The sequence below is a fragment of the Ptychodera flava genome, chromosome 21 (genome assembly GCF_041260155.1).
Source record: "Ptychodera flava strain L36383 chromosome 21, AS_Pfla_20210202, whole genome shotgun sequence".
Taxonomy (NCBI): Eukaryota; Metazoa; Hemichordata; class Enteropneusta; family Ptychoderidae; genus Ptychodera; species Ptychodera flava.
Genome location: NC_091948.1, coordinates 19,421,663 through 19,444,729, shown reverse-complemented (window position 1 = coordinate 19,444,729; position 23,067 = coordinate 19,421,663). Strand labels below are relative to the sequence as shown.

The 23,067-nt window shown below is 39.0% G+C and overlaps 1 protein-coding gene across 7 annotated transcripts in view; it reads right to left on the bottom strand.

The window, feature by feature from the left end:
• Positions 1-649: 649 nt before the first annotated feature.
• LOC139121642 (cytosolic carboxypeptidase 1-like) overlaps positions 650-23,067 on the bottom strand; it is a 57,652-nt gene continuing 35,234 nt past the window's right edge. For 3 of the 7 annotated variants that reach the window (XM_070686709.1, XM_070686712.1, XM_070686708.1), the window contains exons 10-25: positions 22,382-22,537; positions 21,564-21,652; positions 20,203-20,217; positions 18,364-18,477; positions 16,992-17,878; positions 16,760-16,795; positions 14,875-15,039; positions 13,681-13,771; positions 12,183-12,339; positions 11,474-11,706; positions 10,868-11,030; positions 10,296-10,476; positions 7,853-8,123; positions 7,142-7,315; positions 6,511-6,662; positions 650-1,733 (exon numbers count right to left, since the gene is read on the bottom strand). In XM_070686709.1, the coding sequence (XP_070542810.1) occupies positions 1,466-1,733; positions 6,511-6,662; positions 7,142-7,315; positions 7,853-8,123; positions 10,296-10,476; positions 10,868-11,030; positions 11,474-11,706; positions 12,183-12,339; positions 13,681-13,771; positions 14,875-15,039; positions 16,760-16,795; positions 16,992-17,878; positions 18,364-18,477; positions 20,203-20,217; positions 21,564-21,652; positions 22,382-22,537 (3,152 nt within the window). In that variant the 3' untranslated portion in view covers positions 650-1,465. Of the gene's footprint in view, positions 1,734-6,510; positions 6,663-7,141; positions 7,316-7,852; positions 8,124-10,295; positions 10,477-10,867; positions 11,031-11,473; positions 11,707-12,182; positions 12,340-13,680; positions 13,772-14,874; positions 15,040-16,759; positions 16,796-16,991; positions 17,879-18,363; positions 18,482-20,202; positions 20,218-21,563; positions 21,653-22,381; positions 22,538-23,067 lie in introns of all 7 variants that reach the window. The other 4 variants (XM_070686713.1, XM_070686710.1, XM_070686711.1 and 1 more) reach the window with 4 other exon arrangements.

Genomic DNA, 23,067 nt, shown 5'->3' with positions numbered 1-23,067 from the left:
GAAAATGCTATTACAAGAAATACTGAAAAGATGAAGGTAATTCAAACGGACGGATGTTTCAAGCTAAGAAAGAGGTATTACATTTTTTGATGTAAAAGATCAACAATAATTGTATCTCACTCTTTGCATGACATACTGCAATACCATCTAAACATACCCACACACACACACATTCAAACAAATCCCACCCAGACACACCCACATGAACACTCAGGCAAACATACATGCATCACACACATGTGCAAGCACCAGCTTCCACAATATTTCCAACACACACACACACACGCACACATGGGGTGCATCGACCACAATCTTCCTTCTTTCCACCATGCACAGCACCTGCTCTGTACTGCTCACAGTGCATGACCCTAAAGTTCACTGACTGCAGTGTTCGAGTTTTGCCATCAGGTCAGCATTACAAACAATGATATGTGTCACGAGGTGCTTATGTAAGCATGTATGAATTACTGTGCAAAACCCACCAAGGCACCATCAGATTGACTGCACTTCAATCAAATGTAAAAAATTAAGTTTGTTGTGATACATAGAAATATCTGGTAATACCGAAGTCTTTCAAATCTTCAATCTTTACATAAAAAAAAAAAAATATTTCCATGTAAAAACACAGACTCTAAATGAGACAAGCAGCTATTACACTTTGTTTACTAAATGCTCATAATAAATAAATATTTTTTTAGCACATCAATGTATTTTTCACATGTTGACACTGGCAGTCAAAAGACAATATCACATTTTACCAACCTGTCACTGACTTAATGATCAAAGGAATGCCAAAATGGATCGGGAGTTGGGAAAGAAGTGTCTTGGCAGCAGGCTCTGTTCAGAAATAATGATCAATTTAGACAGAAGACTGCACACTCACAAAGCTGTTTGCCCCAATCACTCCCTGAGAATTGATTGCCACGGTTAGGTGTTGCTTGGATTTGTCTCAAAAAAGATGCTACATGAAATAAACAATATGAAAACTGTTCCATCAATGCTATTTTCATGACTTTCTTTGTCAGAAACTTCAGCGTTTTGTCTCATCAAGTGGAAACCGAAGAAAGATCCTCACTTTAGATCTACTAAATTCTAGAACAAAGAGATTGTACATTCACGCATAGAGAAACAAATGTCTTCTATGTTAGGAGTATTTCCGTGTCAACGTGTAAACCAAGGCTGTTATTAATCACAGACGATGCCTAACTTAATTGATTAAAATGATATATTTCACACCCGTAGTGAAGTGTCTTCTCTTTGGCTGGTAACAATGGTACTTCTACTAAAGGATCAGAATATGTAAGCCCTTGTCCTCAACAAAGTTGTCCTGACTGCTGTAACCATGGACATGAGAAGATTCGCGACACAAAAGCTTGCAATCCATCTATCTTTCATATCATCTTTTCTCTCTTATCTTCTCTCATCCCTTGTAGCCATAGTAATCTTCATTTTCTGAACATCAGATTCATTCATCTTCTTGACAAATCATCTCTCCGTCTCCTTCAACTCGTGTCTCCTCTACCGGCGTTGGTTCCCGCTGTGCGACCGGCAGGTAGACTTCATCATCCTCATCAAAATCATCATCTTCTTCCTCCTCCTCATCACTCTCCTCATCCTCACTGGGTGCATCCTCTCTGTTGTTGTCATGGCAACCAACGGTCTCCCCGCTTCCAATTCTGTCTCTTCGTTGTGGCGGCGGTGTTGTCGTTTTCTCACAGATTTCCTCTTCAGGGCTGAAAAATTGTGCACGATATTATTCAAAGTCTAGACTCTTTGGTGTTACATTTCTGACAGAAGAGCAAGAAACAATTACTTGAAATGTACGACACTGTAATCTCCTAATAATTGGCTTTTCTCCCTTCAGCAAAATTTACATGGGATTTCAGAGTGTCATATTCGTTTTGTAATCTTAAATTTACCTCAGTAATTTTATTACTTTATCATTTGCAAATCTTGATCAAAGTGGAAAAGAGTAGAAGCTTAGGCCTTGAGGTTTGATAATGCACTCACAAGCATAGTGGGATTACAACGGCAGCGACTATGTGATCGTGGAAAAAAATTCCCACTGTACAGCAGTGATGCATGATCCATTAGATGTTGAACGCAGCTCTTGCCTGCTTTAATCATATTCCACACTGATGAACATTGTGCCCCTTCCTACACAACTTGTATCAGACACATTCTAAACTTAGAGTGTACAAATGTCCGTACAGCATTTGTTTAGCTGTAAGGAAGTCAGTCATTTGAGCATCACTAGTTTCAGAGGCAGTGCTCATGCCACGAGGCATGGACACTTCGTTTTACTTTTCTAACCATTTGCACAGCCATTGCATCTTCTACCATATACCGAAGACCACACATTAGGCCAAAAAAAAAAAAAAATGTTTCTGGTCAGCGCGCGCGTCACTTGAACAACAGCGCGTCACCCTTTTTTTCCTGGTTTGTGGCCGGCGGCTGTGGCAAACTACATACTGATTACTATAACACCAAACCAAAACGGCTGAAGAGAAAGAGAAAATTCTTTGGGGCACATGATCAGTGACTGCATGAACAATTTAACGATGCGACTCAGGTTCAAAGGTCAATTTTAGCAATTTTTTTTTATTTCAAATTTCGAAGCACTGACACATGGTCTTTCTTTTGGGGAAAGGTGTTGGGTCACATCGTACCGGAAATTCCTGAAATATTACTAAAATGGAAAACTATCAGCTACACCGCGTGCCATTATTTCCCTTTTTGTCTTAACGGTCGCGGATTACCGACCACGATATCTTTGATAAACACGCAGAGATTATGTATAGGCTTTGCGGTATAGTGCGCATGCGCTAGCTTCAACGTTATGCTCAGCGTTTTGAACTCCGCATGTATCGGTACGGCAAACACGTCGAGCAGACCAAAGCCGGCGCTCGCGCTCCGTACCGTCGAAAAAGCAAGCGAGGTCCACAAAAGCGGACCTGAAAAAGATGGCAACGTGCGCAAAGGTCGATTTAAATGTAAAACAGTCCGACTTTGACTCATACTCCCTGCAATAACGATCAAGAATGCAGTGAAGAGTCAGATTTGGCCGAGGACGCAGACGATAACGGAGACAACTATGAAAGTATTTGACACGCTGCTTTTCGAACATATCCTAGGCTATGCTGATTGCATACCCGAGTCCAAAAATTAGCCTGAGCGAGATGAAACTTCTGTTAGTTGCGATAATTTTATCACTCTTGCTGTACATGCTTGGTGTTAGTATCGTGTTCTTTTATATTTTTAAACTCGAGTTTTCTATCGTGCAGTCTTTTCGTGTCTGCTGAGAACCTTGAACAACACCGTACCCGACAACAAGTGACATTTATGTCAAGGAGTTTCCCAAGCCAGTGCAGGAGTTCATACACACATAATGTAGATTCACAAGAGCAAGTTCACCGATCTGCTAATTTTTCGAAACGAAATGGAAATATTGTTTTTTATTTCATGCCTTTTCTTTCTTTAAATATAACCCAAAAATTAAATTACGTAAAACGTGAATTGCGAGGGTTCACAAATGATTATTGTGTGCGTGTTGTCTAAACTTATCAATTACCCGCCGACTCCACAGCTGCTAGCTGGACCTCAACACTGAACGTAAAACAAATCCGGCTCAACTTCTAGAAGTGCTGAAACTAGCAATTTTTGCTATATGAGGTCAGTCATCAAAAGTTTGACTAAAAGTAAAAATCTCCGAAATGATAATGTGTGCGCTGGTATTGCGCAAGTCGAGTGACTCCACTAGCTGTGTAGACTAGTCGATACTCTGTCTCTCGGAACACGCTGTCGATGACAGCCTGCACTGTTCTACGCTACGGCGTGATAATTATTATTTTGATAAAATCGGTACAAGAACACATATAAATAAAGTTTGAAAAAATAACACGAGTCAATCTCTCCCGTCGTAACGAAGGGCGACAAGTTTGCAGTGCGGTGCAAAAGCTAAGAAAATACGACAGACATTTTATGTTGTCAAGAGTTACATGTGTTCGTCTCATCTTGAGGTAGGAAAACTAGCAAGTGACGTCCCGTTCGCACAGTGTCGGCGCTAACATGAACTTGACAATCACTTTTCACAAAGAACATGCATAAATTGCCGATCGCGAGACAGGAAGTAGACAACTTGAGTCAAGAACAAGTGAATGCCCGACGCGATCGCGCGACGACAGCACACAGGTCTCGATCTGATAGACTTTTTTACACAAGTTTCGACGTCTTCGTCTTGACTGTGAACACTGGTAACCAGATTGTAACCGTTGAGTTAACAGTATGCAGTTAATATGCTAGTTAAACGTTCCAAAATGGATTAAATCGCTAAGTACCCCTCTGTGTTTGTTGTGTAAATACCACCCACTGCTGGCACTAAGCATTTGCCAGTTTAGTGTATAATTTCTTTCTATTTTCACACGATCTGCAATCCTAAACATATTCAAATTCCCAAAACTGACTCTAAATATTTCAACTTATTCCTGGTATAAGAAAATTCGCAGAAAATAGTGCGCGAGTCGGACTTCTTGGTCACAATGTGTGACGCATAGGTCGTTTACACAAATCGTCGATTTTCTCAGTTCCGTTTTTGGCAGTGCGTACATTATTCAAATAAGTATAAGTCGGCGGCGCCTGGACAGACTAGCCTGATTTTTCACTGTGGACAGTGAATGAATATATCTGAAAGACCGTGTCTCAGATTTCCGATAAAGGGCCTGGAAGTGAAGATATCCTGACAAACATGAACAAAGGCCGATAATTTATGCAAAAAACGTCAAGTTGACACTTTGAAGGTGCATTGTGCGAAAACAAAAGCGAATTTCAAAAATCCGGGACACGGTTTTTGCCCAGTATACCCAGCCGTCGATTGCCGTTAACAGATCACCAAGGCCGATGGGAGATTTGTACTTACACTTTTTTGAGTAAAAAAACTAAAAAACACGTGTTTTTGAGTAAAACAGCCGTATGCGCACTGTTTTTGAAAACTAACAAATTTTCTGAACTCTTCGGTGACCGAGCAGATAAAAAAAGTACCACATGTCGGGTGTGTGACCACGTCTTCTTTGTGAAAATGAGGATTGAAAATAAGTGACAATGAAACTGAGTCGCTACCTTAAATGTTACTATATTGATAAAACTGTAAAACTCAGTGTTCTCCCCAGACCATAGCGGTCCCGCTATGCTTTCGCCTCTCCCCGTACGCTTTGATTCTCCCCGTTACGCTTTCAAATAGTCCCGCCATCCTTTAGTTCACACGCTCTGCGTAGCTACTAGCTGATGCATGCATTGTCTACACATTAGCGCTCACTTCAACTTTCAACCTGGTGGAAGGTGTGAAGTATGGTATGCATCAGATAAGTTGTCCGTAAGTGTTGAGAGGAACGTTAAAACAATAGAAGAATCGGCGGGGTTGTTCACAAATTTTCATTCCAGAACGACTATTACGACCAACAAAGACCTTTAATACTCAGCATACATCGCGGACAAGTGTTCACAGAGGTAGGCGGTGTAGCACTAGCAGGTCCTTTGATCACATTCCCATGCTTTGATCAACGAAGTGGATCGCAAAAGAAACAAGAGCTAACTGGTGAGGTTGATTATGATTGTACAATGATGAGTTTTGTCCTAGTACGATCATGATCGCATTCGAGTTCACATTGCATAAATTTCAATATGGCGGCGGCCATGTTGGTCGACGTGTTTACAACGTGTTGACATTGATACTGGCGTCGCGTGTGGTGCCACTCTGACACGTCCTCTGAAAGATTTTACACCTGATTTTCAAGGGATTCTAGTCGTACTTAGTTCATGTCTTGTGATCATCTTGGTGGTATTTTTAAAATCAAGAATCGAACGACGATGTCCAGTTGCAGTAGAAGTTATTGGGGATGGGGGTGGGGGGGGGGGGGGCGCTGGTTGAAATCTATCCCCGTGATAAAAAATTATTCGCGGTGTTTGTCGTTCAAAAATGATATAAAACTCAATTACATTTGAATTGTGTAAAGCTTAAACTTGTGAATTTCCTCTTTGTTGGCAAGTTTTGACAATTTATTAGCAATATATGTATTAATGAAACTCCAATCAGACGAACCATTTCTTGCTCTCAAAGTTTCAATCTGAATCTTGTGTTTTAATTGCAATTGTAATTACAATACTGTGATGATTTATTTAAGTGTAATAAAGAGTTTCCATGATGTTCAAACTGCACACTTGTGTGTTACCATTGCATTTTGTTGTGAGTGTACATGTATGTGTGGATGCATGTGCAAGCTTACATCCATATGCAAATATAAATTAATGATATGCAAATGATTATGCAAATTAGCCGCTACGCTTTGGCGCTTTAACTGACCCTCCTCCCTCCCTTGAGGAGGAGAAAAAAAAAAAAAAAAAAATCCGCGTCGCCGCACCATTTTTTTAAGAAAGGCCTGACCAGAAACATTTTTTTTTTTTTTGGCCTTATAGAAAAGATAGAAAGATAAAAATCAAAGAAAAATTGTGGCCCACCTTTCATTATCTACTGATTGTGTGACTAGTGCTGTCAGACTGGTAGAGTTGGAAGGCTGCCTCACATGTTGTCCAGTTCTTTTCAGTTTCAGTAAGGCCTCGCAGAACTTTTTTCCCATCTCTTCCAGCTCCCTGGTTCCGATTTGAAAACCCTGCAAAGTATATCAGAATTTCCATTCAAATTACTGACGTGTTTCTTTCATATTTATGAGTTGTGCACAGTAAAATATTCTGCAAATGAGGATCACATACCTATGATGACATGAATCACAGTTTATGAAAAAGTCACTCTGGCTAAGTGGACCCTGTTGTTTTACAGCTTCCATTGCGTTGGTCGGCCCCTGACACGGGTTATAGAGTTTAAGAGAAAAAACTTGAGTTGGGCACTGTTGAACTAAATTGAGTTGGGCACTAAGACTGTTGAACTAAATTGCACAAGAAAGCTGCTTTTACCGCATTTTCCATACAAGAGTATTCAAAATATTTCAAATCCAATTGGTGCTTTTTTTAAAACTCTTTCTACAGCCACATTCATCTTATCTACTTTTTAGAAGTCTTGAAGCTGGACTGGTGTGAAAGTTGAAATGATCTGGGACTTATCTTTTACATTGCAGATGCCCTTTGACCTTACCTTATATGGGCCTTGATCACAACCACAGTAGGTGCTTTCCATGGTATAGCTGCGTAAAACACCAATCTCTCTCCACACAACCACACGAGCTGTCGCCTCTTTGGATTTCTCAACAACAAAACTGCAGTTGCTGATTGAAAACGCTGGAGCACTAGTGAGCAATTTGGGCAAGGTCTGTTCAAACAAAACAGAATGAAACATCAAAGCTAGAAGGCAAAGCCTCTTTTAATACTGTCATACATTGAAGGGTTCTGTACAAAATTACTCAATGTAGAGACTAATAGTTATGTAAATCAGTGTATCATTATTACAATGATGTGCTCTTTTCATTGGACAAGACATCGATCCTTATGTAGCTATGACAACAATTGACAAATCAGAGAAAGAATGGGCCCCTGAACTGGCATGGAAAGTTAAGATGGAAACCAACCATAGGGACTTTGTGTATTTCAAAGAATGAACCTATACAGTGCAAACACCAAATAACCATAGCTTTTTTGATCTTTTGAAGTTTTATCATTTTAACTGGTCCACTGAAAAGTTTGTCATCCTTTCCATTTACATCAATGTTCTGACTTTGGTTCTCCTGTTACAAAATACCAACACTTGTCTGTTGATATGGTAGCTTGATTCCCATTACAGATACACTCATCAAGAAAACTGATGTTCTTTGTAGATTCAATCAAATTATAGCAAAATGATTTGGCGTACCTTGTAGCTGGTGTCTTCCCTGGCTCCTGAGCTTCCACTTGAGACGGTTGCATTGTCTTCAGCCAGATAGGACAAGGCACTGCTGCATCCGTACATGAAGACGTTTTTCCGACGAGAATGGCCGTGGTAGTCGCAATAGACCAGAGGCGCCTTGTCAATCAACTGCAGATATTGCAACAGACCCTTGGTATGGTAGATAGTGGGATGGAGGTCAGGGCTGGTGTCCAGCCATCTTCTATTCAAGTCCTCACCACTCAGTGAACAACGATGGCTGTGGGACAGAGGAGCAAAAGCAGTGAATCATGGGATACTTCACAGAGAATAGTGCATTGTGGGTAACTTCACACAGCTTCCATCATTTATCTAATCGTCTCAAAACGGACGAAGTACGAGCAGACGTACGAGCTCGTATGAGCAAATTACAAGTGACGTAATGTGCCGCACTTTCACCGTACAAGTGACGTATTGTCAGTATTTCTCTATAGTCTGCCTGTGTTCAGCGTACTTTTGCGAGTGACATAACAAAATACATGGCTGTGTGATCGAAAAAATCTCATTGTAATTTGAAGGAATATGGCAAGTTTAATGTAAAAAAAACTTCAAGAAAAAACAACGCAACAGTTATTGCAGCTTTACCGGCGGTAGGTTCATATCCAGAGCCCCGTTCAGTCTACCGCCGTCGCTTGAAAACAATCTCATAAACCCAGCCATATGGGCAGCTGTGTGTGGACAGCTTGATGCTTGACTTCCCGGAGAAGGCGAGCTGTCACGTTCAAGCTCAGGATTATTTGTCGATCAAATTTCAGTAAATTTACCTTACCTAGATGAAATCTTGTCTATAGGCTTAAATATCGCCAAAGTTTGACAAATGACTTAGATTTTTCAGGTTCATATCCGACACTTTTGAGTTTTGAGTGCAGACAGAAATAAGTTTTGAGGCAACATGGCTGCGACCCCATGTTGACCCCAAGTGAAAATGTGTTCGCGATAAAATCTTCCTATATTTTTTTCAGAATTTTCGACAAAATCAATGCATCTTTTGTAAAATATTAAAATAAAAATGTGATGTTGCCATGTCTCCATATTTCTAAAATATCTTTCGACGGAACATGAGCAAGCAGGCCCGCACAGCTGTTCCTGAGGTTATTGCTAAAGGTTGCATAAATTAGCTGGCAGGCATGCAGCGTGTGAAACATAGCTTGGAGTCGACAGCACAGCGCTTGTGTGGGACAGCGGCGTGTACAATTATTTAAGGCTTGGAAGTGCAAGGAATTATCTTTATTCGAAAGAAAGAGGAGAATAACTGAGAAAATGTATAACTAAGTCTTCCTACTGCGGAGAAATACAGCTGTGGTCATTTGCATAATAATAGTCTCCTTGCTGGCAATTTTCAACGTGACGTAGTTGAGTCCAGACAAATGTGCGTATAGAAGCCTCACTGGATTTGGAGTTCACGATTGGAGGGGGTCTAAAAATAGTTGCTAATACAAACCGCAGCTTCAATTTTGAATTTTACGGCCTTACGTCAAAATCTTGCTGTGTGTGATATACCAGCATTGTACGTCACTCGTATTTTGAAAGTATGGGTACATTACGTCACTCGTTCTGTGAAAGTACGAGGCCGTACTTCTGCTCGTACAATGTCAGTTGTGAGACAATTACATACCTCCTTCCATAGCATAAAAGCTAAATTCTTTCCATTACAGAAATTCATCATTTATCTGCTCTTGGGAGATGTGAGACTGTTTCTTTTAATAATTTTTTAATATTAGGTAGCCAGAATGAGCAATATTAAAATAAACCCCTATTTTCACTGATTAATTAGCTTGAAAGGTAAACTCTTTAGTCAGAGTACTGCAAAACCCAAGAATGGAGATTCCACTTTGCAAAGTCAATCCTACAAGACTTACCAAACACACTAGCATCACCATTTCAGGATTCAAAAGTTCAAAGGTTTTTCAAATTTTTCAAACACTGAGAAAGGAAAGAAACTGGACTCACTCGTTTTCATTCTCTTACTTTGAGCTCACTGTATTGCAATATTTTTTTTTGTACAGATCATTCAAATCACACCCTAAAGCAAATGAGAGTCCACAAGACTCAGGTATGCTGCACTTCAGGGGTCCATACACTCAAAGTCACTTGAAATTCAAGGATTTTCAGGGACTTTTTCATTCATTTTTTAGATTTTGGTACTCATACAATATACCATTTTCCAGACCTCATTTTTACAATATATCATTTTATATATCACTTTGCATATCATTTTTACAATACCTTGACTGCTCATCTAGTCATTTTTGAAAATTGGGGTGGATTATCAAGTTTCCAGGACAATCCACAACTCAATTTTATTTTCAAGGACTTTTCCAGGACGTTCCAGGACTCTCCAGGAATGTATGGATCTCGCAATTCCAACATACACAGAGAAAGTGAAAATTACCTTCCATTGATCACACCATCTGGATTCAACATGGGAACAATTTTGAAAATGTAGACATCTCGCAGTGCCTGCGCTGTCGGATGCCGACTCATCAGAAAATTTAAAGAGCCTTTCATTACCCAGGATGCATTGCTTTCACCCGGATGGACACGTCCTGAGAGAAAGATGTATGGACGACTCCCTGTATGGAAATCAGACACACAAATGTCAACAAGAAAAATATACAAGTATTATTTATTTTTATCTACTGGCATAATTCACATCTACACTACTGAAATCTGAAAAAATTAGTATTGTAAAGGCTTTTTCCGGTGAGATTATAGTACAATAAACAGGACTGTCATTTATCAAAGTGTTGAGGAAAAGGTTCATGCAAACTATTTTACAGTTAAAAGGTCATCGTGAAAAAGTCATCTTTTGGCTTCATGACCTTTGACCATAAAGACATCTAACATCACTGATCACAGTTCGTGATCTTGCCGCGTGACCTCTGACCTCATCCATCATAAATTCTGAAGGAAATAATTGTTATATTGTATCAGAATGACAGATGAGAAATAAAATGAACTCACTGAATTGTTCAATGCCTTCTTTGTCTTTAGAGAGTGGGTATGAGGTGATGGTGAGAACAGGGCAGGGATTGCCACCGATGGTTTCACACAGTGTCTGGATCTTGTAGTAAATGTTGCCGTAGTCATTGTCAGTCAGACCTGCCTCCAACTCAAACAAATGAGTCTGAAGAATGGAAAGAACACAGAACGCAAATCAAGACATAGAAGTGGCTAATGATGATAACATGTGAACTGCAAATCGGTCGTTCCTATCTATACATCTCAGAAGGAGATATTTTGTGAGACTCATACAGGTGTGTAGAAATAACATCTCAAAATGTAATAACTTGTATGACTAATGTTAAACATAGGCTCCATTTCATCTCAGTGGTGAAATTTTGCTGTCAGGGGCTTGGGGAACTGAGCATAAGACATACTAATTCAAATCTATGGAGAAGTTGAAAATATACAAGACTACTGATACTTGCATCAAAATGTAAATATAAAGAAACAGACCAGTCTATTTACAAACAGAGATGCAGGTTTTGACCTTGGTGGACTGTCACAGTAAGATCATTTGACATTATAAGGTAGAAGCATGCATACAGAGCTCAACTAAGAACATACCTGTAGCATGGAGTAAGTGTAGGGATAGTGGTATGCCATGTAGCAGATATCATCATCATGGGGAAATATCATTCTGAATGTCAGAGAGAAGTAACTTTTGCCTTTCTGACCACCGGCGGCTGCTGAACTGCGCGAATAATGGTTTTTGTAGTAGCAGATATCAAATCCAGCCCGCACCCAGCTGGGACGGCCATCTACAGCCTCTCTTACTGAATACATCAGTGGCTGCATGCCTAGCAAAAGACAGAGGAAAGTTGATTACGGTCTACTAAGATTCAACAAAACTACCACACATGTAACCTTCCTTGCTTTTTAAACTGTATTTAAGACCAACTTGATATTAAAGAGTTGGGATTAGACTGTTTTGTTGCAAGGAAGAGGCTGGATAACAAAACTTGATACACAGGTTGCTGAGAAAATACCATTTTACATACAATATCACTGTTCTCCGAGAAGCACAGATTCGTTTAAGTCCAAGTTAACTGTAAGCAAGAAATAACAGCAGGAACCAAATTTCTGCTTCTTTATTGAACCCTTCCACCACTATGGTTTGGCCCAAACCCATCGTTATCACTGGTGATTGTGGACCCATTCATGGGGAAACAGGAGTGAACAAGTTAAGTCGTGGGTCACGATAACAACAACGCTGTGATGAAACCTTGTGCCTTATATTGCAAAAGGTACTCACACCAACAAGTGATTAACTTACCAAAATTAAACTGGCTGTTTGGTTTTTCACAGTTGACCATGTTGAACCGATAGGGAATATCTGCCTTCATACCACTCACTTCAAAGTAAAACCACTGGTGATGATGGTTGGAGTTTATGTCAGAATTCAGAATCAGATCATATTCATACTTGCGTATCTGAAAGGCAGAATGACAAATGTGCATTTTGATAGAGCAGTTCTTTTTTCCTCTCTTACATGAATAATGTTGCATTTTTTATCACTGTGGAATACCGGTATACCAATACTGACATCTTGCTCCCACTTTACTGAGTAAATGGATTTGTCCATAGGGAAAACTACACAAAGATATGGCTGGACATGGAAGCCCCCTAGTTGCCATGCTTTGTATTACCTACAGTATCAAACATATATTGTCTTCACTGAAATGCTAAAACGCTTTGCAGGGTGCTCTGGAAGGATTCATGGAACAGTGGTACTTGCTGGAATCGATACTGTGCTTGTTATATGTTCTTGCACGGCTATGAACTATCCTCTCACTAAACCTGGCTCAAACATTACAAAGCTTGCCATAACAAGTCATCGTTGATGACACAGTCCCCATTTGTTAATGGGTACTTTGATAACAGGTCCTCAGAGAGGATAGAGTCCTCTTCACTAGGTCTGTGATAAAAATACTTTTGAATAAATTCGCTTGATACATGTCTGAGTTGTAGTTCAGGACATGAAAAAATCGTAACAAAATGGCCACATGGTGGCCATATTGGATCGTATCACAAAACAAATCAATGTGCATATGTATGACATAGGTCAATGTCCTTGTACCAAGTTTGAATAAAATCTGTTGAGATATGCCTGAGTTATGGCTCTGTACATGAAAAAATCGTAACAAAATGGCCGCACAGCGGCCATATTGGATCATATCACAAAACAAATTGATGTGCATAGCTATGACATTGGTCAACGTCCTTGTACCAACTTTGAATAAAATCTGTTGAAAAATGCCAGAGTAATGGCTCTGTACATGAAAAAATCGTAACAAAATGGCCGCCTGGCGGCCATATTGGATTGTATCACAAAACAAATTGACGTGCATATGTATGACATAGGTCAATGTCCTTGTACCAACTTTGAATAAAATCAGTTGAAACATGCCTGAGTTATGGCTCTGTACATGAAAAAATCGTATTAAAATGACCGCCTGGCAGCCATGTTGGATCGTATCACAAAACAAATCGACGTGCATCTGTATGACATATGAAGTAGTCCTTGTACCAAGTTTGAATGAAATCGCTCCCGGCATCTCTGAAATATCTGCGTGAACGGACGCACGGACGGATGCACAGACGGACGCACGGACATGACCAAACCTATAAGTCCCCCCGGAAGGTGTCCGTGGGGACTAATAAGCATCAAAATCTTATTCAAGAGGGGCTCTTTGTTTTGCATAAAACCAACCCGTACAGTGCAAATTCAGAACAATATCAAAGGAGAACAATCAGATGAAATAATCACATACCTGTACAGCTTTACGAAGATTTCCACTTTCAAAAAGGGAATTGAACTGTAGAGTGTCACTGGTGTCTACGGAATCTGGACTTGGAAAGTTTCTACAAATAGAGAATAGAATACAGTGTCAGTGTGAGCTGTGCGATGTCACACTTCACCCCAAAAGCTACTATGAAATAGGATTGATGAAGACAGTTTTATGTCAGCAAAAGAACATTTGTTAAGGTAGAATGAGCCACAGGGACAGCTATTCGGACTCTCAAATTTGTACAATTCTTTTCTGATTTATCACTTGTGGGCACTCATTTGAAAGCTCTTGGAGTAAAAAGCATTTGCACTGTCTTAGTTTTTCAAAAGTCGAAAATTTCTTTTTTCAAATAGAGTTAACACAGGGGTGGCGGCCATTTTGAATTTCAAGAATCCATCCATCCATGTTTAATAGGTAATTTGTTTCTCTAGTACCAAACTTTGCACAGTGACCCCTGATTTTTATTGTTGATTTAGTAAGAGAATGGTTGAAAGTTTCATTGAGAAAAAATTGAGCAAATGTTTAAGTCTTTCACTTTATGTTATGTACCTGTTGATATCAAGAAACTTTCCTGAAAGTCAGCTGGGTAACTTCACTGCAAAACATCACGTATAATGGAGGACAAACTGTACAGCACATACTGTAGATACAGGAAATTACTGGGAAGATTTAAATCCCATACTGTGTATCTTCCAAGAATAAACCTTACAATCAGAATGTTGAACGTACAGAATGAGACACAAAGATGTGAGTGGAGAGTTACTGTATATTGACCAGTGTAACTGGTATGGTTTCTCTGTGATTAATGAAACAGCTTTCAATGAAAGCTCCCTGCAGTGGGCCTTTGAATTACTTTCTAATTTTAGACTGCTTTAATGGCAAAATCTAGATCCATACACCACTTCAGTAGGAGGGGGACTGAATGTCTGGAACAGTCATGTTCTTAAACTCTGATGTTTAACAATGATAATCAGTTTTTTAATATAACCTTCTCTGCACACCAATACTTTTGTCACTGTATTATTTTTTTAACAGATGAGCATTGATAATAACAATTCTATGTCTTTGGCTGTACAAATCAGAATTTCGCCATTATCTTTTAAAGGGCAAATTATTGGGCAAACGATCAATCATTAGGATTACTACAAGTACTATGCAGAGTTAAATTTCACTTACTTTATCTTGATATCGTCGGTACAGTACGCATGGTATGCTGGTTCTCTGGACGCACCAGAACGGAGATGACTGTTTGTTGATATGATCAAATCGATGTCATAGACAGTCTTGTCGATCACGTTCTGGGGATGTATCATTCTGTCGATGTCGTCGAAAATCATACTCCTGTCAGACAGAAATGACAATGAAGCTTGTCAGGAAAAGAATGAAGGTTGAAAGATCTGCTTTTAACCCTTTCACCACCATGGTTCCACCCAAACCCATTGTTATCAATGGTGATCTTGGACCTGTTTACAGGGAACTGGGGGTGAAAGGGTTAATGACTGGATGTTGTCAAGGATGGTCTGGTCATTTTCTTGAGTGATAGTCTACCGCAGTGAAAATATACAGAACCTATGTGGGACAAGGGTGGGTTTGTTGTTTCAGTTCAATCCAAGAAATATGGTGATGTGAAAAATTACAAATGGTGATGTAAACAGTGGCAAATGCAATGTAGTTAGGACATGCTAGTAAAGACTTTCTCAACTTACTGGTTCCTAAACCTGAGAGTGGAAAAGCAAATTTTCATCTAAAGTTAATTTGGGTATCTCAGTTGGTGGTTGGATTTGGATTCAGATTGCAGGTGGAATCACTCTCCATACTACTGAGTAAAGATGTGCCAATGTCACAAAAGCAGGGTCCATACGCTGAAAGTCAGCTAAAATTCACGAACTTCCCAAGATTTTTTCAGCTATTTTCAAGGGCTTTTCGAGGTCCAATATAACATATTCCAAATATCATAAAAAAAAAATCATTTTACTTATCATTTTTACAATATCATAACTGACCATCTTGTCATTTTTGAAAATTGTAGGAGGATTATCAAGTTTCCAGGACTTTCCAGGAATCAATTTCATTTTCAAGGACTTTTTCAGGACTTTCTGGGAGACTTCAAAATGTAGGGACTTTCAAAGACTTTCCTGAAACGTACAGACCCCGTAAGATACACAGCTCATGTGCATTCAAACGTGTGGATAGTGATACACTCCACACCAGTGGCTTGTGTCAAACTCAAGTCTATGTACATGTTCTCTCTACAGCTAAGCTAAATATGTAACATTATGAATATAACTATACGTACTACCGGTTGTTGTTAACTTGCTACATACCATGTGTACACTTACTAAGTATTGGTATGAAACAACATAAAAAGTATTTTCTAGACAGACACCATGTTTGGGTTAATTTAAGCTAGAGAAGGACGGCTAAGCTTTTGCACTCATGATTAGTTTAGAAGAGCAGACGCATACGCAACAGGCAGCAGAACAAAGCCATCGCATATGACAGCATAAAGCTTTCAAAGCTCCTTTGCCATATAAGTTTGCAGCCAATCCATTGCTTATTATTCATTCCTTACAAATTAATCTTATGCCATTCATTTTTTGTGTCAAAGAAAAGTTTTATTGAACATGTATGAAAATTGGGTGTAAATATTTTTGAGTATTTTCAAAATATCAAGGAGGCAGCCAACTGTTTTAAGTCTTCTGAAAAAAATAGGCACTACACTGCACAACAGTGTGAGGTACACTACCATGGCATATTTTGTGAGTTTCAAAATGATCAGACAGCATACAGATATGGCTGCCTCCATATCAAATAATCACATTATTGTCAGTTCAGTTAGGTTTCCTTCAACAAATATTTCACAGCTAGTAAATATTTAATACTTTTCTTAACAACTATCCCTTCAAACCAAATTAACCCGGTACCTTATCGGAAACATGGACGGGGAAAGCATATGGATTAGTGAGCACTCAAAAAACAAACAAACAAACAAGACATTGTATGAGGAGCTACATAAAAAAACGACACCAAATTTTGCATAAATACTTCAGAAAGTAATTACTTGGTATATAGCTTGGCACTTGACACACGGCTTTTCCTAAAAACAATTGAAACAAAAAGAAGAAAATGCAAAAGAATATAGAAAATTGGGAAAGGTTAATTAAAATGGCACAAACACCCTGTAATATTGAGCATAAAACAAATTAAAAATCGAAAACAAATTAACTGAACAAAAATTGCTATTATGATAGGTCGTAGGCAAAAAACAGCATACATGTAGGATGTGTTCTCACCTTTGAACTCCACCTGGCCTATCATGGAAGGGCTCTTTCCTCAGAGGTGAAACGTGCCCATTGAATTCTGGGAAAGCAAGCTTTGTAAATGGCAATACGCTCTTTGTTCGGTGAGCTACTTCCACAAACACATCAGGGTTCCTGAAATGTTCCGTGTTCTCTGTGGATGAAGTGGTGGACGAGCTTTCAAAAGTGCTTTCATTCTGTTCCCCTCTGTCCGTTCTGGCACCGTCTGCTGACTGGGCACTGAGGGAGGTTATCATGAGGTCAGGGTTGAACGATTCCATGGACACATCCGCTCTTGACCGCATGCTGGGAATTGTAGGAGAACTTGAACTGCGCTCCGGGAGGTTACTCTTTATCGAAGTCATGGATTTGGAGACCCTGCATACTTTACTGGGGGTTCTGCTTCCCCGTAAACTGTTTTGAGACTTCGAATGTTTCCCGGATTTGCCGTTCTTCAAGCTATAGCCACTTCCACTGTCCATACTCCGTGTATCGTACGGATCTTTGGCACTGGATCTGGTGCTGTACTCTGAAGATGCTGAACTCCTTAGGTTGGAATCCGACACAAGGCGAAAACCACCCACGCTTTGCGTGATATCCGTTACATCAGTCTCAGAAGATGTTCCGTTAGCAACCATGTAGTTGTATTTTGACAAGTTTGGCAGACTGCAGCGATTATCTTTCATTTCCCTGCTCTGTAAATATCGCGACCCATTGCGGCTATCCAATGCACTGACTGTGGTCGATGAAAAGTGTCTGGGATAAGAGTCCATAGCAGCCGTGGGGATGAAAATGGCCCCTGCTGTCGCTCTGTTCATTTCTCTCTCATCACTTGCATCTTTATCTTCTTCAGTTTCTTCATCCTCCGGTACATAGTTTTCCTGTAAAGGTATACAAAAACAGATGGATGAAATCACACTGTGATATTACACATCATGTTATAAGGCTTTGTATCAAATCATTCTCATTTCAATCACAAGGAAATGTTTTTCCAAAATGGCAAACTCTCCTTCTCAAACACTCATTCTGATCTGAACAATACATTGTGCAACTTAAAATCCCTCTGAAACCAAAGCTTCCCTTCTTGAGTATATTTACACAGCGAGAGAATTTACCTTATGAAATGCACCTCTGCTAAGCCCCAGAATTCAATAGGTAATGGCTTTATTCACATAACCCCCCATAAGCAAAGATAGAAAATAAAATGATGCAAATTTGTTCTATCTTAATTTACGGAAAGTCAACAGAATAACTGTCTTCTGAACCTGCTCTGCAATGTTTCGAAGAGTGCCTTAAATTTTTTGATACTTTCAGACAGCAAATGGATTAAATCTTTATCATCAATTTTTAGTTCTTCCATACTTACCTCTGTAAATTCTAACAACTCTGGGAAGAAGCTCTCGTACATGATGAGATCTTCGGGAGTTCTCTTTTGCCTTTCATTTTTACTTTTCCCTTCCTCATCACCATCATCAAATTCCTGTAAACACGGACAAAGAGACTATGTTTACTTTCTTTTCACATCCTTTCTTTTCCTGAATACCAGTTTGGCACGAATACACAGAAGATTAGAACGCGCTTATTTTACTGGTGTAACATTCACTATTGCAGTAATATTTTCCATCTAATAATGAAAACACTACAAATATAAATCAAAATTTCCAACAATTACTAACTCACTGAAAGTTTCAATACTCTTACAGATCACAAGATCGTGTTATCATAATTTTGTAAGGCAAATACGAACCAAACATTTTTTATATAGATGACAAATGTGTGTAAATGCCTAATGCCTATGTAATTTTTTTTATAAGAAAGTTTTGAAAACAATTAATCAAAATTAAATAATACTCCTCACTTTATTGAGATACCAAACTGTAGTAACAGTATATGGCACCACTTTGAACTGAAAATATGGAAACTTTTATTATTTATGGTAGAATGCGCCTTTAGCACAGATATTCTGACTCTCAAACTTTTACAATACTATTTTGGTCTACCACTTGTGGAGGATAACTTTGAAGCTCATGGAGCAAAAATAGCTTGTGGAATGAATAAAATATTCACCAGCAAAATTTGTGAAAATCGAAAATTTTACCTTTCCCCATAGAGTTAACACAGGGATGGCGGCCATTTTGAATTAACGCGTCAGGAAATATTGAGTAATTTTCATCTCTTGTACCAAATTTTTCACGGTGATACCTGATTTTTACTCTTTAATTTCAAAACAGAATGGTTAAGAGTTCCCCTACAGAAAGTCTCAGCAAAAGTTAAAGTCTTTCAATTTTGAGGTGCATACTACCTTATTTTGTGTTTCAAATTTACAATCATCCTTTTGAAATTGGCAATGCCCTGAACACCAAGGTACAGGGTACATATTTAATTTACCGTACTGATATCTGATCTTCAAATTTGTGGCATTCTCTCTCTTTCCCCAAGAAACAATCAGAACACATGTAACGATTATTTGCTTGTTTTACGGTAAAATTTTGAATCAGAAATCTATAACCCATCAAATCGTCTGGAGACAAAGCGTCACAGTGACAACCAATAAAATGTGCGATGAACTCAAACCATGAGTGAATAGAATGGACTCAAAGAATCTGTTCTGTTCACCTGAACCAAAGAACGGATTCACTTTGATCATTCCGGTGTATTACAAATCAATGTGCCGATAAATTCACAACTTAGTATTTGAATATACTTGGTGTGCAAAAAATTAACGTTATGTATTAAACACATGTATATAATATAAATAATATTATAAATATATATTATTGAATTGAAATTTAATGAATAATATTTTCTTTGTAAAGCTGTCTCTTTGAAATTGCTGGTCTGAGCACACAGGGCAACTTTGGATTTTGAACGCTGCACACAGCAAGAATGCCTGCACTGGCCACAAATCATTCATTAAATCCATGACAAAATACAAAGTGTCACAGAATAATCTATAAGAAATGCATGGCTTATATAAAATGAGATAAAAGAAGTTATCTAATCATTAAAGTGCTACATGCTACGACAGCAAATAACTGTTTGAGCTACGACGGGTATACTACATGAAGCTTAGGTTGGTATTTACCACCACACTGATGATATTTTCTAAGAAATAGCAAAACAAAATCGCAAAAATCCACACTATGTCATCAAATCAGACTTCGAGGAGAACAGCATAATGCTACACTGTGCTGCGTCTACTGACCTGAATTTGCATATCCTTCAAAACCAAAAAGGTAAAAGAAACAAAGTAAAGGTAAAGAAAATCTAAAAAAAATATCACTGCTTTCAGCATGCATGAAAATGAAACCCACAGACAGAGACACAAAACACAAAGTGTACAGAGTATGGGTATTGACAGTACTGCATGCTTGGACACGATCAGATCAAATCCTTGCTGCAAGGCACCGTGGAAAGTAAGTTTGAAAAACCCTACTGTTTCAATGCACACAAATCAAGCAAGTACAGCACAAGGTACGCAGTTGAACAGTTTCTTATTGGCTGCATTTGGTCATGTGACTATCGGCTGCTGCCTATATGGTTTTTATGGTTTTTACCGTTTCAAACCTAAGCAAAGAAATTCATATCAGAATTCTCAACAGGAGCTATGAACATGAAACACAGTTTTAGAAGGTATCATGTTTTAACATTTTGAAAATCCATTTAACTTTCTGAGATTACACTGAAATTGCAAGTACGTAGCAGTGATATCATGTTTGAAGGACAAAGGCTGAGAAAATTCAGAGTATTTTCATAACAGTAAATTTGAAGATGGTGACTGAAGTTGGAGTACATTTATAGAGTCAGCTGTCATAGCAATCACAGCTACAGCCAGACATTAAAATCAATCAGCAATCAGCAGACACAACGTAATGCATGCACAATATTGGCAGGAATAGCAACTACTGTAGAGGCAGTAACACAACTCTAGACTACATAGCAGTCAGCTGCTCCATATACTATAGCACACGTACAGTGAAAGTTCAGCACATGGCCGCAGGAAACAGTGATTGAAGAACCCACAACGCAACAGACAGTCACATCACTTGGCCTTACGTAACAGAAATTACAGCGACAGCAACGGCAAAATGGGCTACATATCACAAAAGACCAGTTGCAATTTTATACACCATGCAGAGACATGTATGCACATCATGAAAAGCAAAAGTTAACAAATAACAACAAGAAGTACCACAAGATGAACATGATTAATTACCTGAATCTAAAATTGACTGATTTGACTAAGGTATACAAGTTCAGACAAACCATGCATCTGTTTGACGTTCAGGTCTCTGAGAATACCATGTCTCGCATTGAGGATAACTCACAACACAATTTTAATAATTGAGGACAGTAACTAGCTGAGATGTAAACATTTTCTGCTAATGGACTGTCCCTGCATATACTTCTGTTCACATGGCACTATGGTGTACTGAGTTATAATCTATCTAAGGAACACAAGAGAAGGTATATGCATGTGTAACACCACGATGAAAAGTTGCCGATGCGAGGTGACCCACAGTGAGCTAGGGTATCATGATAAGTCTGAAGAATCGATTGCGGTACCTGTTGTTGTTGTTGTTGTGTGTCATCTTCATCATCGTCACTGCTCAGATCATCATCCTGGTCGTCACTTTCATCCATCACATCATCTCCTGAAATTGACGAAAGAAATAAAAGACAAGATGTAATTGTGAAGTTTCAGTACACCAATGTCAGTATCACACTTGACTGCAATATGTAAAATAGATAACAAGAAAGCTGATGAATTCTTTCATGCAATTTTAAACCCCTCACTCACAAGAGGATCAACATCCTTTGTCTGCCCTAATATTTTTCTCCATAAAATCTTGTTATGCTATTTTAAACCCTTTGGCTCGCTGTTTAAACCTTTCACCCTATTTCAAACCCTTGTATCCCATTTTTACACCCTTCAACCCTCAGCAGGACACCAGCTCCGGTTTATAACCTTCATCCCTTAGCGGGATACTAGCGTCTTTTTACACCCTTCAACCCACAGCACAGCACTCGCTCCTTTTTATAACCTTCAACCCTTAGCAGGACACTAGCCCCTTGCCTACCCCTGTTGACATCCTTTGATCAGATTGCAAAGACTTTCATCCCAAATTAAAAGTAAATTAAATTATGATTCCCTTCCACCCATGTACATCACCCAATTTCAAACCCTACATCACCCCATGTCAAACCCTTTGACTCCAAATGGGAAGCTGTCTTTTTTTCCATTCTTTTCACCCTGTTGAAACCAACACAGCATATCCCTCTTGGGAAGTTCAGAATTATTTTTTCCGGTCACAGATTTGAGTGCAGTGCAAAACATTTTCATGGACGATTCAGGGTTTTTTTTCTAAAGATGAGAGACTTGCCTTGTGCTTCGAGGGGAACTTCCACATGTTCAGCTGCTGCTTCGGGTAAATGGAAAGGAATACAACTCTTGATGCTCTGAACTGGGAGTCGGTTCTTTGGAAAACATTTCCTTAATATCAAACTGATAATTGTCACCAGAGGTTCACACTCTCTTGCTGCAAATGAAAGAGAATGAAGTTGTTACATGGCATCAGGGTTTAATTGGTGTAAAATTTCACGCACATTGCTTTGACCTGATCACCCCTAGTTCCCTGTTAACAGGTCCACAATCACAATGATAACAATGGGTTTAGGAGATACCATGGTTGTGAAAAGGGTTAAACCTCACCAGTGTCCCATTTTGAGAAAATGGTTGCAAGGTGTATTATCAAAAGTGTCTGGCCAATGATCTTGGTCAAAACCTTCATGATGTAAACAAGAACCAATGCCTACAATTCTTGGTTGTAACAAATGGAATACAATGCTGAAGGAACTTAAATTGGAGAAAGCCAATGACTGATGGACTTTGAATTTGAAAATTCACACAGGCCACTGCATGACTTACGATACACAGTGGTTAGACGTCAGCAGCATAATATGATGTTGTGGACACTAAACGTCAAGGAAGAGCTTTATCATCTGTGGTACCACAACTTTGGAATTCCTGTCCATGTGAAATTCAGCAAGCATCCACTGTGAACAGCTT